Raw genomic sequence first — 17,467 nt, 5'->3', positions numbered from 1 at the left:
TCCTGGGGAACTGATCATTACAAAGTCCCTGTCTAAAAGTTCAAGTGCTCTTGTTGTACATTCTTTTGAACCACAGAAAACATAATGACCAAGTAGGTGGGCAGCTACTTGCAGTTTTATCCCACCTAAATTAGCACTGCTTCAGGCTAGAAAACAATTCAAGTAGTAAAATCATGGAAAACGTTAACCTTTAAGGTCACTACCATATTCTGATCAAAAAGTCCTGAATGTATGAAAAGAACATTTGTACATGTTATGAAGTTGGTTTTTGTTTGCTTCTTTTTTTTTTTATCCAGACACTGTCAGAGATGGCAGTTATGTATTTTGGACCAGTTGTCAACCAGGTATTTAAGAGTTCTATCCGAAGGTTTATTACCAATTTCATTATGCAATTCACTTTTCACATTAAGCTCTTTAAACAAAAGCAACATATACCCGCACCAGAATCACTGTAGACAGATTTAGTTTTACAGAATGCCCTTCTGAAAATTCATTTCAAAATAGAGATGCTTTTTCTCCAGAACTGTAAAAGCCATAAAAATGCAAAATATCTGTTAGGAAATTTTTATTTTTTTTTTTAATCAAAATTATTCCTTAATGTTCAAAATAACATTTAACCTCCTACTTTTTTGTTGTTGTTGTTATCGTCATCCACATACTGATCAATAGACTAAACAGGTAACAATGGTTCACATTTTTCCCCCACCTGAAACATTTCTTCTAACACAGGCCCAAGATAGGCAATACAGAGATTCAGGGACATGGATTATGCATGGCAAAGGTAATCCTCTATCATTTTAATTTAGAACAACTCTGATTCTAGCACACAGCTTTGAGACTCAGTTGTTTTCAATCTGCTCTAGGTCCAAGTCCCCACAGTCTAGAGGAAAGATGCCCTCTTCAGTGCTCTCACAATCACTTGTGTCCTCATCGCTTTCACATACTGCAGCTGCTTTCTTATAATCCCTTGTTTTGAAGCTACCTTGGCATGACCCGTGATGCCTTACTTCATCCAGCTGTTCTTTCATTGGACTGGAACCAGGGGTGATGATGTTCATAAGATCATTTGAGTCACATGGGGATGACACAATTGTCTTCATTTGCGTGTCATCATCATCGTCTTCATAATCAAGGGAGCAAAGACTTTTGGAATTTTTTAAAGTCTGTAATTGAAAAAAGAAAAAAAATACATGAATACATTAATGATGAATGTACAGGAGGAGCCGAATTTATTCCCATAAGTTTTTCAATGAGGTGAGGATACACACTCGAGTTTAGAGAAGCATATATCTAAAGTACTGCTGGAAACAACATGGGACACAAGGGGAAAGGAATAAGGGCATTTCTTTACTACTCAACCTGATTTTTTTGCCTATGTAGATTCCAGTTAGTAACAAAAATCCAGCAGGCTCCTTTTGTATGCAGAGAAGTCTAAACAAACCACTAGCTTAACTCAATAGGGAACTACAATCATCTAGGCTGATATATTCACCTTCTGGCAAACCCAGAGCACAGCAGCTAATAACATCAACATTTAGGTTACACAGTAGCACTGCAGCATAGTCAACAACTAATTTCTCCAAGTTCCTGAGCAGGTAGATAATAAGCTCTCCAGTCCCACAGGCGTCTGCAGCAAGACAACTGGCACACTTGGGTAACCTCAAAGCAGCAAGCAGCCAAGCTTCTGTTGGAAGTATCTTTCTCCAGAGCCAGCTTAGTTTGTCTTACTTTCGGTACCACTTAAAACACGAGCTCAGGAACTTCAGAGCTATTTAAATGAAAAGTATATCAAAAGGAGAGGGGTGCTAACCTTTATTCAAACAAAAAAGAAATCCTCGTACAGCTATAAGGGATCCTTGACTAAAACCCAAAGGCAGCATCTAACGACAGGGCCACATAGACAACGGAAGCTGGATTTTGATAAATGTGAAACTTAATCTCTCACTGCAGCCTCAACACATACACGGCAGAACAGTTTGGGTTGGAAGGGAGCTTTAACAACATCTAGTTCCAACTCCCTGCTATAGGCAGGCACACCTCCCTCTAGACCAGGTTGCTCACAGCCCCATCCAGCCTGGCCTTGAATGCCTCCATGGAGGACCCATCCACAATCTCTGTGGGCAACCTGTTCCAGCGTCTCACCACCCTCACTGAAAAGCATTTCTTCCTAATATCTAGTGTAAATCTACCCACTTGTAGTTTAAAAGCCATTTCCCCTTGCCCTGTCACTATATGCCCCTACAGAAGTCCCTCCCCTCAGCTTTTCTGTAGGCCCCTTCAGGTACCAGGAGGCAACTATATGGTTCCCCTGAAGCATTATTCTCTTTTCCAAGTTGAAGAGCTCAGCTCCCTCAGCCTGTCCTTGTAAGGGAGATGCTCCAGCCCCTCTGATCAGCTTCATCGCCCTCCTCTGGATCCACACCAACTGGATGCATTACTCCAATACTCATGAGAGCAGAGCAGAGAGGCAGAATCACCTCCCTCGACCTGCTGGTCACACTGCTCTTAATGCAATCCAAGTCACAGTTGACCTTCTGGGCTGCAAGCACACATTGCTGGCTCATGTTGAATCTTTCATCAACTGACACTCCCAAATCCTTCTCCTTAGGGCTGTCTTCAAGCCATTCTCTGCCCTACCTGTATCTGTTAACACAGTTTGCCTGGACAGAAACAATAATTCATTTAGGAGATAATTTACAATCCCAAGAATAGTATTTGAAGATTAACTTTTAGAAGAGAAGCCCGTGACCACCATTTTATCACAAGGAATTCACCGAGATCTTTGTTAGCCTTGGTTAAAACCCACATCCTATTTTACACGTAACCAGCTTCAACAAAATTGATAACGTTGCATAATCAAAAAGCTTTCTACTACCAAGTTCCTCTCCCCGGTGAAGAACAGTTTGGGTATAAAATACGTTCCTGTTTTCAGAACACATTTCCACATAGCTCACTTACAGCTTTACACAAGCACAAACGTTTGAGCTCCTTTTTATGACTAAGAGGTGTGAATTTCTCATTTACTTAAAAGCAAATCAGCAGATTTTGAAGCAGAAAGTGTTAGAGGGTATTTTAATAGCATCTCTTTGCCTCAAAAAAAAGAAGCGTATATTTCCTGTCGTATACCCCCACATAGAGGACACTATTTCCAGTCCTTTAAATCTTACTGTAGACATTGGGAAGGCAAGGGATCAAATGAAAGAAAGCTTTGAAAGATCTGCTTTCACTGTTTAGAAAGGAATTCCCGAGACCCCCTTCAATTTTCTTTTATTCAATTTACTGCTAGAAATTAATCCAACCGCACAGCTGTCTTTCTAGAAGGTTTGTATACATAAATGGAAAATTGCCTGTTAGCTGTACTGTGCTGAAACTACTTGAATAGGAACTTTTAGCTGGTTTCAACACAACAGCAAGCGCATTCAACTGGTTCTTTGTTCGCCCACTTGTCGCAACTGCACCGAACTAAAAATAGGTGGATTTATTATCTCGCAGCACAATCCCACTTCTTTCACAAAGCAAAAAAAGGTAAAAAATTGCAATGCATTCAGGCCCTCCAAACTGCAGCTTTCCATGTTCGGCGGGTACAGTACCACACCTTGCACGCACAATTGTACTCAGCAGGGAGCCAACAAGTACTCGCTCAATGGTCCTCATTCTATAAAGGATGCTGGACAACAAGACAAAAGAGTCTGCAGTTGGCAATGGATAGAACTCAATCAGCTAAAAGTATTCTTTTGTGTGATGGGGGGAAAAAAGAAAGGAAAAAAAAGAAACTCGGGTTCTAAAAGAAGTGAGGCGATAAAATGTCTGAATATTAAGGGAAAAAAAAACTTTGTACTGAAAACAATGGTGGGGAAGGAAATAAAAGAAATCTCTCTAGACCCTTGCCATACAAAGCAAGCACGAAAGCCCAGAGTAGCCTGAAAGGAAGCTAATGCCTGTAGTTCACTAAACCTCAAGTTCAGAAACTGATAATATATTGCTTTCCAAATATAAAGAGCAATAGAAAGGTTGGTTTTGTTTTAGTAACAAAACTAGAGCATTTGCTACAGTAGTCAAAAGAAAACTACATCATTTATATGCTCTGAAACCCAGCATGTAACTGGAGCAGCAGTTCTCATGCTTCTTCCCATGTCCCAGTTCGACCCATTTCCCCCCAGTTTACATGGAGCGGAGGATGCAGCTGGCTCCCGTAGGTACAGCTGCAGCAGCTGGCACCAGGCAGAACCTTGGAACCACCAGAAACCCTGAGGCCACCCTACTGCTTCTCAGGAACGGCCCCTGAAGCCCCAGACCCTGGGAGAAAGGCAGTTTATCAGACTGATGGGACTAGTGACATGGTTTGCTTTCTGGCCCATCCTGAGACTTCTTCCTACGGCTGCATAATGCAAGAGGTGCTGCACTAAGAGAGATACTGGCACGGAGGGTTTTTCTTGTTGAGGTCTCCAACATGGAAAGATGTTGGGTGACATCAGTTCTCATGCTGAGTCAATCCTTGAATTTCCTGGAATACCAGCAACCAATCCAAGTATAGAGCACAGCAGAGACAGCCTGAGCACAGCAACACAGCTTTTTCTGCTGCTTCTCCATATCCTGCCAACTGATGAAGATGGAGATGAAGCTAGATTGGCTGCATGCTCTGAGGGCTATGCTCATTCTTGCTCCATTTCCTGGACTTGCAGCTCCTACAAGTTGCATCAGATTGGCTCAAAAGCAAATGCCCTGATTGCTGGCAAATCAGTTTGAGTTTTAGCTCAGAAGCACCACATATAGCTTTGTGTGTCAGGTGTGTTAGCACCTCAGATATCTGCCTAGCCCCCCAAAAGGCAACAGTCCAGCCCCGGCAATAATGAAATCCAGCCATAATTCATTACATTGAAGAGATTCAGGAAGTTAAGATGGTAGACTTAAAGACCTGAAATTACAGAAACCATCATAAAACACTGGTCTTAAACACTCCATTTTACCCCATTGAAAAGTGCCTTCTAAATATCACACCCTTTCACTAATAGGTACAAACAGAGGAGCATCCCTCTGTAAATAAAAACCTGCATTTACAGTTTATGCAATTATTTGTATAGATAGTGCTCCAGTCATAAGCACACACAGTGCTGTAAGCCACTGAATTTCAGTAAGAAACATCACTGTTCTCACCCCTTCATCACCTTGCACACAAAATGAAGACCAGTAAGAGCAATGTTGTGGTGACTTAAGAAACAATAAACCCTACTGTAGAGTAAACCTCTTGTGGTCTGACCAGCTCTTCTGTCTTGGATGGCACTGAGCATTTTGTCAATGCTTTGTGAATCTTTGAGAACCAGAAATAAGCCAAGCACATGAAATTAGAGCTAAGTGACCCAAACCGCTCTATGATTCCAAGAAAAACAAAGGTGACAGGGCAAAATTTCTTCCCTGTGCAAATGAGAAATCAAAGTGTAGAAATGCATTGTGTTTTTGAATTAAAGCATCTAAAAAGCATTTCAAGTGAAGAAAACACTGCATATACTTCTAAGCAAAACACTGGAAATAAGTTAGATGTAATATTTTTCCCCTCATCAAGCCATAAAACCCAGTAGTTAAAAATATGTCTATTTTCGTATTCCACTGAAACAGAAGGAAGATTCCTGACATTCTCATGGGCTAAATCTAATCCTTGACTGGATTCAATCCGAGGACCAAACATACTGTTCAGCTTTTTGTAGCTCTGCAGTTACTCCTCATTTTCTTGAAGATCTGATGTGTATTTGTATATCCCATTTTGAATATTTGGAATGCTCAGGATCACGATGCCTATTTCACTGTCTATACACAGGAAGTAGGAAAAACAACACTCAATATGAACAGGGAAGAGCAAACCACCTCTATCATTTTTCCATGCAAGCCAACAACTGAAATAACCATTCTTTACATCAAAAAGACTTACAGCTGCAGGTTTCTGTACTCAAAAAGCCAGGGACCTAGTTAAGAATCAATACAAGCCGACACACAGCAACGTGGCTATGACTCGTAAATGAAAGTTGTTCAGTACTTTGTCTCTGCTGTATCTTCAAAGGTAATTTTAATTTTTTAGATGTAGGTGCCCAGGAAGAGAAAGAAACCGACATCAAGTCATTTCACATCAGATGCTAAACAGCATTGTGAAGTAACAGGCTTTCATCTTCCCCTAGCCAGACTGTTCTAGATTTACACATGCTGCTTTCTGGTATAGTCTACCATGAAAGCTGATCTATTTATTGGCCTAGATTTTTATGCTTATTCTAAATTGTGCCATGGAATCCTGTAAATTTTGTTTATGAGCTGTAAGAACTTGTGATTTAATTCAGCCTTTTTCATTTAGTGCCATTAGTTGGAAAAATATTCTGTTCCAATGAAATAGAAATACTTCCCTGAAATGCCAAGTTTGTCTAGTTATACTCACATCTACAAGGATACAGGGCTACTCATCACATGAAATATCTTGCCCAGACCACTGGAAAGGTCTACAAAATGGACAAAGTCAGGGAGGAGACAAGTGTGCTCAATTAATTTCCAACAGATTAGAATTAACTTCCAACAGGAGACATGGTTTAGGGGTTTCCTGTAGGTATGGTAAAGGGAGGATGGTTGGACTAGATGATCTTAAAGGTCCTTTCCAACCTTGTGATTCTATGATTAAAGAATAGTTTGAGTATGTCAGCTTAAGGGTGTTTCTCTGTACGTGATTTAAGCACACAAAGCACCGCTGCCATTTTACACTGTGTTTTTTATATAAAGTTTTGGGTCAAATAAGGACAGTTCAGTGAAGAGCTAACAGACTCTTACAGGAAACTCAGGCACAAGAGATCTGTAGTTGCCATAAGTCCAAGACCAGTCATCACTGATCAACATTTGTTACCTTTTTAAAGGCAAACTGGAATCTGACCGAGTTAACGCAATGCTTAAACACGGTCAAGAATACAATCCAATAGCATTACTAACACGTAGGAGGTGAACGTATACGGCAATTTTCCTCCCATATAAGACCCAGGGCAACGTTAAATTGCATTTTTTAAAGTTTACTGTATGGAATTTTAATTAAGACATTGGAATCTTTCGTTTTCCAAGTCTGTGGATTTGTGAACTGCAACCTTTTACCTCTGCTCTTTCAGTAAGTATAAATCACGCAGTCTTTTATTATGAGAATGTGGAATTATGTTCTACAAACAGGCATACCTATTTCACCTGCTTGTAATTAAGTAAGAGGGGCTGAAACTTTTTTAGTACCAGACCAGCAAGAATAAATACCTACAGATGCTACAAATTATTCCATTAACTAGCATAGAAGAGGCTCACACAGTAGGTTTAACTGTTCTAAACTGGCTGATAGTCAATTTGGTGTCAAGCAAAGCGGAACATGACGACATTTACTTTGTTCAACTGAATAAAGCAGCACTAGACTTTGGCTGGGGAGAAAGAAGATCAAGCCAAACACGACAGCTACTAGATACAGCAGCAGTGTTCATCTGAAACACACCAATGCTTTAGAACAGAGGTTGCCTCAAAGGATAAGCTCAAAGGGCAGCTAAAGCAGCCAGAACAGGGTTCTAGCTTGTCTTGCAGAGCAGAGCTGCACTCTGGGCTCTCTCGCAGCCTCAAAGCAACAGCTCTGTATGAAGGGAAAGGCCCACCTTTGCACTTCTTTACTTACTTTCCTGCTCCCTGCATTGTGGGATTGGGCCTCAACCGTGTTCAAGCTGCACAAGCTGGAGAGGCCACAGGTTGGTCAATTCACATCAAAGTGCTTTAACAAGGAACAGGGTGAGGAACAAACAGCTGCACTGTTTGTATTCATATGAGGATGAACACATCTGGTTTTGTAGTAGAGTGGCACAGAGGGAAACATAACCACGTGCTCCCTCCATCAGACACGATGCATGTTTTGCCAAGGCTTTTCCAACTTTCCTGATTCAAACCTTTATTTTTCCTTCCACTAAAGAAGCACAGAAACAATTTACAGTGCATATCACCATCTTCGTTATTAAAACCAGGTACAAAGGGATTCTTTCATATTATCAGTAATGTCTAATTCATACACAGATTTCACAGAGATGCATTTCATTTTCTGTAGTATAAGGAAACATCCATTTATATAGACATGCATCTACACATTCACTGTTGTACTAGTCAGATATCAACATTTTGAACAAGAATGCTGCTTAACAAAGAGAACGATTGCTTGCATTATGTTCTCATTCAAGATCCAAACAACAAAGGACTGCCCCTGGCAGCCAAAGCCTTCCAAATTAGTCCTCTGACAGAGGAATTAAGGCTTCATAGCATCAGCTCAGAAACAGCAAATAGTCTCAAAAAGACAACAACAGCAGTTTTACTGAACATCAGGAATTCTAACTAAATACATACCAATGAGAAGATCAAAAGCTGTTTTATGGAAGCACAACTACTCAATCACGCAGTGAAGTTGCCTTGACCATGCCAAAGCATTCTCAAGTAACCGGGTTTAAGCTGACATAGTACAACAGTGTAACACAGGACATGATTTGACTCTCCCAGCCTCAAACTATGACCATATTGGCTTCATTTCCTGCCCTTTATGTGTCATCTATTTTTACAGAGACCTTCCATCCTAAGCACACCAGCCAAGCTCTCATTCCTTCATGTCTTTGCTATGAGCTGCAAACAATTACTCTCACAATTGAATCACACATGCACTAATTTTGAGTACACCCATGCACCTCCTCTCCAAGTTCTGGTACATTCATTTTTCATCCTCAAGTCAAATATTTAAGTTGATACGATGGGTCAAATTTTAAGAAATTAGAGAAGTAAACTTGAAGCCCTAATTCTAAAGCTGCCCTCATTAGTTACTGACAGATGTCAGCCTCACCTATATTATTGGGTTATGCTGGCACTCCATCATAACCAGCATTTTAAGGGATTCTATAATTGGGCCATAAAGCTCATTTCTGCCAGGGAGGAAGAGGGAAACACAAGCTCAGCTTGGGAACAGTTCCCCACTCTTCCAATCAGTTTTCCACTACAGAAGTACCTGTCCTAAACAAAGCTTTAAGATCTCATTATGCAAGAGCACACAGGGATACACACGCAGACAAAACACAAGTACTGCCATTAGGAATCTTTTACTTAAGGCAAATCCACAATTTGACATTAAATTCTCATAGCAACATTAGGTAGACTCCTGCCACTAATTATTTCCAGACATGAGTTAAGTTGAATACAATGCATTTGTTTAGAAATAACACAATTAGCGCTGCCCATCTTCAATTCCTAACACATACTGTAATCTTCCTGCTTAGCATCTGACTTTGAACACTTCGAACATTTCTGAAACTACATGGCCCAAGAGCTGCTCTTAATATCAAGTCACAAGTCCTCTATAGATTTTTAATACTGAGTCTTTAACACAAGTCTACTTGCTTGATAAAGAGTACATACAACTTGGACGTTCACCAGATCACGTACCATGTTGGAAACCACAGCACTTCAGCAATGGATGCTCAAGGGGTATTTTTTGTTCACATTTTTACAAATGTTGAATCAGAAAACTATGAGTTCCTTCATCTTTCAGCTGTACAGAAAGCAACAAAGTTTGTTTTCAAGTACACAGTTGCAAACTCAAGAGCATGAAAGCAACTCATGCAGGTGAATCACCATTCAAAAACCATTCACCTAAAGCATTGTGGTTATGCTAAATCTGAGCTCAACATCTTGTTTGATTTCAGAAGCATATGTCATCATCATAAAGAAATGTATACCTCCAAGGATGTGGAAAGCTATATATATATATATATATATGCATGCATGTATGTATGTGTATGTATATGTATGTATGTATATATGTGTATGTATGTATAAATATATATAAAAGCTATATATAGTTACTGCTTTAAAGATATAAAGATAAAGATATACTGCTTTATCTGCAGCTAACACCATACAGTCATCTCTCAGGTCACTTAGATAATATCCAACTGTAGTTTATGGGAAGTTGGTTTAATGGTGTTAAAAGCATTTCCCCAGTTGCATATACTTGAAAAAGAGAATGTTAACAAGTAAGGATTTCCTATCCTAAAAATCCAATGGAAGAATTGACATCATTAATTGATAGAGATAAATCAGTTTGTTTTCACGTGCATGAGACGTCTGTTGGTCACACCTATGTTCTATTATATACCCATAGCAGGAACCAACCTTTTTAATGAGAGAGTAACAAAAGACAAAGTGACAGTTAAACTCAAGAATTTCCAAAGTGATTTTGAGAAACGTCTCAGGTCCAACAATGAGTTTTCAGACCACTTTCAGGGGATGATACACCATGTCAGAAAGTGACTGTCAAGAGCAAGGGAAGCCTTACAATCATGTTTCACAACAGCCAGCATTCAGTATATGAAACCCAAAGCCCAGTTTCGGAATGAAGGGAGTCGTTTCATTCTGCTATTACAGAGATGCACCACGTTACCACACAAAAAACAACCCTGAAAATTAAGAGGACCAATCCCTTCTATAATTGAGTTACGCTCAGGGTTCTCTAATAGATTAAGTTAAAAAACCTGAGAAAAGTGCTCTTACCTCTTTACCCCCTCTGCAACTCTTGACTGTGAGTACCCTATACACAACACTGAACTCAATATTGTATTGTATTCCAAACACCGCCACCAATAGTTTTTAGCATAATCCAATTTTATGACAAGCTAAATAGTAATTAAAAAAGAAAGTATCCACAGCTGGCCAAAACTTCGCCTGTGCGTTAATAAGATGGCCCCTTTGCTCATGATGTCAAATGCAGCTGGTCTGGTACTCATTAGCTCTTTCAACAATGGATGCTTACTTGCACATACAGGAACTTGCCAGAAAGGAAAAGTAAATCTGCAGCACATATTGACCTGCATCCTCTTATTCACACATGGCTTACAGTGGAGCACTGTAAACACGTAAAGCTAGCTGCAGGTCTGATAAACAGCAACAGCATGGAACAGCTCTGGGAACAGCCAGCTTATGTTTAAGACATTTCTTACAGGGTGCCATTTACAAAAGAAAAGGAGAAAACCTTCATCCCTAACGAGATTCCCTTCCCTTCACTAACCCCAAGGCTTATACTCACTGTTAGTACAGGGAACCTCCAGTACAAGGGCTCACTTCGTAAAGGGCCATTTCAGGTCTGGTTTTGCATTGTGACCCATTCTGCTGATGCAAAATGCCAGATGCTCCCTGAGCCCGCTACCTCCACAGCATTTCATTCACAGCTCCCAAAACCTCCCAGCATCCATTCAATGCAAGTACCCCCAACCCAGGCTGTCCTGTCACAGCACAAAGTGCTGGCTTGTCTTCAGCTCACTTGATGCTTGACTATCATATCCCAGCCCAGCCTACTCCTATCTCCTTTCCTTCTTCCCAAGCCTGCTGGAATTTGAACTTTAAATGGATGCCCTTCCATAGCAACAATAGATAAAAAAGGACCCTTTGATTGTTCATGCGTTTCAGAAAAGAAAGGAGGAGATTCATCCTGGCTGTGACCTAGCAGGAACTCATCAAGCACGGCTCCCCTTCCATTGCAATGGGATGCCTTTGGCTGTAGCTACTCATTCAAGCTCCCTGCGTCTATGTTTCCATTCAAAGAGGATGAATTCTCAGGTTTTCCCCCCCCGTTAAGAAATTAAATGTTGATCCTATGAATGAAGGGCAACACCACGCTTGGGAAGCTGCCAAAGGGTTCTGTAACACTCCACAGTTTGGAGTTAATTCAATACTTATTGATATCCAGCAGGATTTATAGCTGCATTATTTATAAAGGGGGAAAAAAAAGAAAAATCACTGAGCTATACTTAGACCCTGGCAATAAACTATTTTTAGCACCATCTGTTTTTCTAGTTTTCTCCCTTGTTTAGGCAGGAACTTACTTTTACCCAGTTCCCTCCTCCTCACCATTTAAAAGAATCCACAGAGCCCAGACCGAAGCACAAGGAATGACTGTGCTGAACATTTACTGTGCTCTGATCCTTCTAATCACGTTTTTGGAAGCGAAAGTTGCTGACTAAGGACAGTGTTGAGCTGATGCAACAATATATGCTTTGTAACAAAACAGCAGGTTTTTTTCTTCTTATATATAATGCAAGGGGCAACGCTTCTCCCACAAAGGAGGTTAGTATCAGGAAAAGAAAAAACCACCCAACCTGAACATTAACCACATTAAACCATCTGAAAAACACTCCCACTCCTGGCACTGCTTTTTCTGGGCAGTAGTTGCCAAGTTTCACCCTCATTAAACCCACAGATAGTTTATCACAGGAACATTCAGCCAGGCCCCTGTTAGAGAGGGAAGCATGAAGTGCAAGCAGCTGCTGCCAGCACCTTGCCTCTGCAAGATGAGGTGTTTGAGCTGCAGCTGCCACCCAGTCACAGGCTGCCCCAGACCTCAAATTAACTCTTCAAGCTCACATTCTGCTCTGAGAGTGGCACACAACAGCAGTGGCCTCTGCAGCACAACTAAATGGACTTAGTAGAGGGATTCCTGGCTCCCTGAATGCTGAGCAAGACTGTGGATCCCCACATACCAGTTGAGTTCTCAGAAACATTTGATAGCAGCAATACATTCATCTTCATGTCCCACATAAGTCTGCTTTTTAGTTAAAATAGTAACTAATATTTGAAAGTTTTACTATGATACCAGGCTAAGAACTTATTTTTACTCTGGAATAAGGCACAAAACTCATCTGAAATATAAGCTCATGTAGTTCTCACCCTTTGCAAAGGGCAGTAAAGGCTACAAAGGCTGGTTTACTAGGCTTGCACCATGAGTCAGGCACTCCTAGCAGGTGGAAGAGATATAGAAAAAGCAGAAGTCCCAGAACATAGTGATGCATGATGACAAACACACAGGCACTTTAACAAGGAGCTCTGAGGACTCTGAAACAGTCAATATTAAGATAACATTTCGGCACTGTTATGATGTGATAATCCCAAGGTGTGAAGGGTTGAACAACCTAACAGTACCATCCAACTAGCTGCACTTGGGGATGCCTCCTTCCAATCTACTACTTTATTTCAATGGAGAAAATGGAGCACAGCACTTCCAACATACACATAGTGCCTGGCAGATGGGAGGGCTGTGTGGGTTTACATCTCACCTGGCAGACACTGCTCAGTTTTGCCTACCCTCTTCCAGAAGGATCTGTCCCCTTCCAGGGGAAGAGCTTCACATCTGAACTGTTTGGACAGGACACATTTCAAAGGGCAGCCTGCTTCAACTGAGAGGAGTTCAGTAAAACCTGCTCAAATAAAAGAATCAAGGTCTGCAGTACTTTCAGCAGCCATATAAAACACGTGGACAAAAGCCAACTTATACAGTAACTGTCGCAGTAAAATTAGGAGCCATTGCCAAGTATGTTTCAGAATAAAAACTGAGCTCTCAACTTGTAGTTGAATTCCCCAAGGCAGTTGCATAACCTGCAAATGTTACAACACGAGAACAAATTAACACTGGTGATGTACCAGGAATGTAATCACAGAGGGTCTGGAAGTCTTCAAAATGCAGCTTGCTGCAAGCATCATACCAGAGCAACCAAATTTCACATGGGCAAGGACACTCACTTGTGTGCACTCAGTATCCACCTCTTATATAACCATGAGCTTCTACAGACTTGGAAGGTAGGATTTATCTTACTTCTCCTATGGAGTTTATACCCTATTTAGCTAGCACTTGTGTGCTTAATACAGTTATTCAGTAAGATATGACTAGAGGGACTCATGAATTAGAGTTTCAGAAAGCAAGTGGTAAAGAAGATAACAAAAAGATTGTTAAAAACTACCCATCCACCCCACCCTTACAAGCCAGATGGCCTATGGAAAGAAAAATCATCCGCCCTTAAAACCCAGTTATCAGAAAGAAAGGACTTTGTGATTAGCTCTCAAGTCCATACTTAGTTGAGACACGGCCCAAGGGCAGAAAAATGAATGGTGTCAAGTCAGAAAAGTCTATACAAGTTCCATTTTATGCCCTAGTCCACACAGGGACCTCTCCCTTTCTTTATCCTTAACCAAATATATGCCTTTTAGAGTTGCATAAAGAGATTTTTTCTGGTAGTTTTTGTTGTTGTTTTGTGGTTAAAAAAAAAACAACCTTAATTGAACTTGTTATCCCACTTATCTTTAGAACAATATTACTCCAGTCTTCACAGTGATCACCATTCAGCAACGTGCCTCCACGTCAAGGTCTCCAACAGCAGAGCACAAGGAAATGGTACAGAAGTTGCATAACGTGTTAAATTCATACATAATGCTCTTTAAGCAGCCACAAACCACTGTTCCTCAATGTGTTCATCCTAGCTATTTTCAAATCTAGCCTAAAAGGTCACTTAGATTAACTTGTTCAGTGTTAGCTCCTAATTTGCAATTCTTAACCTCAACAAAATGCCTCTACTAGGAAAATGGTATCCATGCAAACACAGAGTTTCCAGTAGTTTCTCTTGTCCTACAATTGATTTTTAAGAACATCCTTCTTTACATCCATTCCAAAAGCATCTGCAGACTCTTTGAACAAGTCTGTATTATGTTTCAGCCAAGCTGTATGTAGAACTCAAAGTCTTTAATCGTTGAGATTTAACAAGTTGATGCAAACTTCAAGTATTTACATACTTACAATAAAGATATATCCCCCTCCTCAAACAGAGAAGAGTATAACTCTTAATAGATCTAAATCTACCTTAAAGTTGATTAAATTTGGTTGTTGAATCAGGCTGCTCCTGGGCCAGACACAACCAAATCCTTGTTTCATGTCCAGGTATCCTCTTCACTAAACGAAGTCAGTTCCACCTGTAAAAGTGAATTCTTTCTGCTGGCCACATTTCTAGGGCAAGGACTCTGCCTGCAGAGCTCAAGCAAAAAGCAAATGTGAATTGAGAGCATCTTTTTACCCCTCCAGAGAGGAGGCAGAAATGCATTACTTTGGATTTCAAAGACAAATTTAATAGCTCCTCAAAGAATGGGAATTGGCTAAGCTTTCCAGTTTACTCCACTTAGTGTTATTAATTGATCCTTGACTATTTGGGCCTATGCTATCTGCAGTTAAAAATAGTTTGGGTTTATTAACAGACAGGAAGGAAAATTCTCACTTATTCAGTAATGAAGGACAGGAGGTGCGTCCTCACTCTAGGAGATGAAGCAGAAAGAATTCAGTTACTTAAATACTACACTCTGCCTTTCATATTTTTCAGCAGTAAGCATACATACTCTTTAGTTATGTATTTGAGGTGAAACTGGAAGTTAAACAGTCCACTGCAAAGTTGATTATTTCTGTATCATTTTAAATCCAATTAATCCATTCCTACTCACTTGACCTAATACACCCCACACGTACTAAGCATTAAATTTAACAGGCTTAAGATCAATTTACCAATCCAACTGTTGGCTTGCATGACCTGAAAACACATCCTCCTATGTCAACCACATGAGCTTTGCAAGGCTTAAGGCAACAAGGTTTTTTGCTCTGTGTCATGAAATTTTCAAAAGCCTTGAAAATTTAAACTTTAAGAGACTTCTGGTTCTATAGTCACGCATGCACAAGTTAGAGGAGCTAGCCTATTCAAGCAGTATTTGTCTTTTAAATGTTTAACTCATGAGCACCATACCCTGAACACTTACAGCAGTACACAAATCACTTCAAGATCTTGCAGCTCATATTTTGGATTCAGGTTAGTACTTTATAACAAAAGTATAGTTAAGTACATTCTCAAAAAAAGAAAAACAACCTGCTTTGGTGAGCTTCCATGCAAAAACCAACTCTACCTAAAAACTGAAAGGACAAAGAGGGGAAAAAAGATTTTAGAGACTCAGACAACATCAGGAATCTGATTGATTTCTCTGGATTGATTTTATCATCATGCAGTAATGAAGAACTACCAGCATGGCTCTGTGTTGACTACACTTCAAACACAGCTGATCTCTGCCACTCCAAGCAGACAACACAGCAGTTAGGAGTAACCTTGAAGCACTACAAAATAGGACATGACAGTTAAGCCACAAGGCACCTGTCATATGTTCTATAAGAACTTAAGATCTTTCTTACTAGTTATCATAACACTACTTCCTACCCCTTATTTTTAACCTAGTAATTACATCTAAACCTTATAACATACATCATTTAAAAAAAAGGACAAGTTTAACACTAACTAAAAATTTATTTGCCCAGCATTACTCAATTCAGAATTAACCTCCAACTAAACAACAGCAGACACCACAATATTCTTTTTCAACTACTGCAGAGATGGCAAAGTCCTCCTGTTACTTACTTTCAACCTGCCTTGGTGGATACTGATGAATGTAAAACAGAACTGAAAGATGAGATGCTTAAAATATAACTAAAACAAAAAGGCAGCTCTGTACAATATCAAGAGTGAAAAATACTTGCAACCTGCAAAAGCATTTCCCAGAAGGAAAGTACATTTGTAGGGCTTAACCTGCTTGACCTGTCTTAAAGGCTTATTGTTTTCACAGAACATGGAATGGTATTACACGGCTAAGCAATCAAATATGGATTTCTTGAGTTAATTAAAAGAAGAAAAAGAAAGAGAGAAAAGGGACTATGTCCCTACTATGGCCCTTCAGTGAAAGGCAAAACAATTCCTTTAGCCAGTTGGAAGTTACAACAGCAATTGAGTGCACTACCAGAACCACCTGCTTATTTACACTCTTCTGGGTCAGGACAAGATTGAAGCAGGCAAAGAAGAGAATTCCAAGCGCAATCCATAGCAGATACCACCCCATAGAATCATTAAAGTTAGAGAAGACCACTAAGACCATCTAGTCCAAGCCATTACCACCATGCTCACTAACAATGTCCTCTCATTACAGACAATTACTCTGGCATTCAGCTGAGGACATAGCGAGCCATGCCCCAGTATCAGCAGGAACCTGAGTACCTGCTGTAGTGAGACCTACCTCTCCCCACTGCCATTTATGCCAACATATGCAGCTGGTTGTTCTGCTACCCCAAATCCTATGCAGGAAGCATCATGCCCTTACGGAAATAAACTAAAAGCAAATCCTTTCAGCTGATAAAGCAAGTGATGGCAACTTGAAGGTGTTGCTTCCTCTCCCTTATGGCTAGGGAGAGGCAGGTTTCAGAGACAGCAGTTTCTCCATGCGACAGAGAGAACCCATATCTACATCAAAAAATAAAGATGAATAGCTTCTTTAGTTGATCCTTCAAAATTTTCTAACATTGTTTCCTTCCATGTCTTAGACAATTCAGACTTCCCAAGCTTAAAAGTCTAGAAATACTAACATCTAGTTATGACACTGCTCTGGTAAGAACAGATCAGTCCTACAAAGTCTTATTATAAATAAATTTGGGAGGTCAATAGTTGTAGAATTTTGAGAAGTGAAAGAATAATAGTTACACAAAACCAGCACCTTGCAGACACAATTATCTCTTCCAAGTTCTTCTAGACTTCACTACTTGTAGAGACTTAAAGTC

General features: G+C 40.1%; 1 protein-coding gene across 4 annotated transcripts in view; it reads right to left on the bottom strand.

Annotated features, from left to right (window-relative positions):
• Positions 1 to 626: 626 nt before the first annotated feature.
• The window catches only part of FAM53A (family with sequence similarity 53 member A), a 60,257-nt gene continuing 43,416 nt past the window's right edge, over positions 627 to 17,467 (bottom strand). For all 4 annotated transcript variants that reach the window (XM_015862827.2, XM_015862830.2, XM_015862828.2 and 1 more), the window contains exon 5: positions 627 to 1,163. In XM_015862827.2, coding sequence (XP_015718313.1) covers positions 840 to 1,163 — 324 coding nt within the window. In that variant the 3' untranslated portion in view covers positions 627 to 839. The remainder of the gene's footprint in view (positions 1,164 to 17,467) is intronic.

This window comes from Coturnix japonica, chromosome 4 (genome assembly GCF_001577835.2).
Source record: "Coturnix japonica isolate 7356 chromosome 4, Coturnix japonica 2.1, whole genome shotgun sequence".
Classification (NCBI taxonomy): Eukaryota; Metazoa; Chordata; class Aves; order Galliformes; family Phasianidae; genus Coturnix; species Coturnix japonica.
This window is presented reverse-complemented; position numbering and strand designations above follow the sequence as displayed.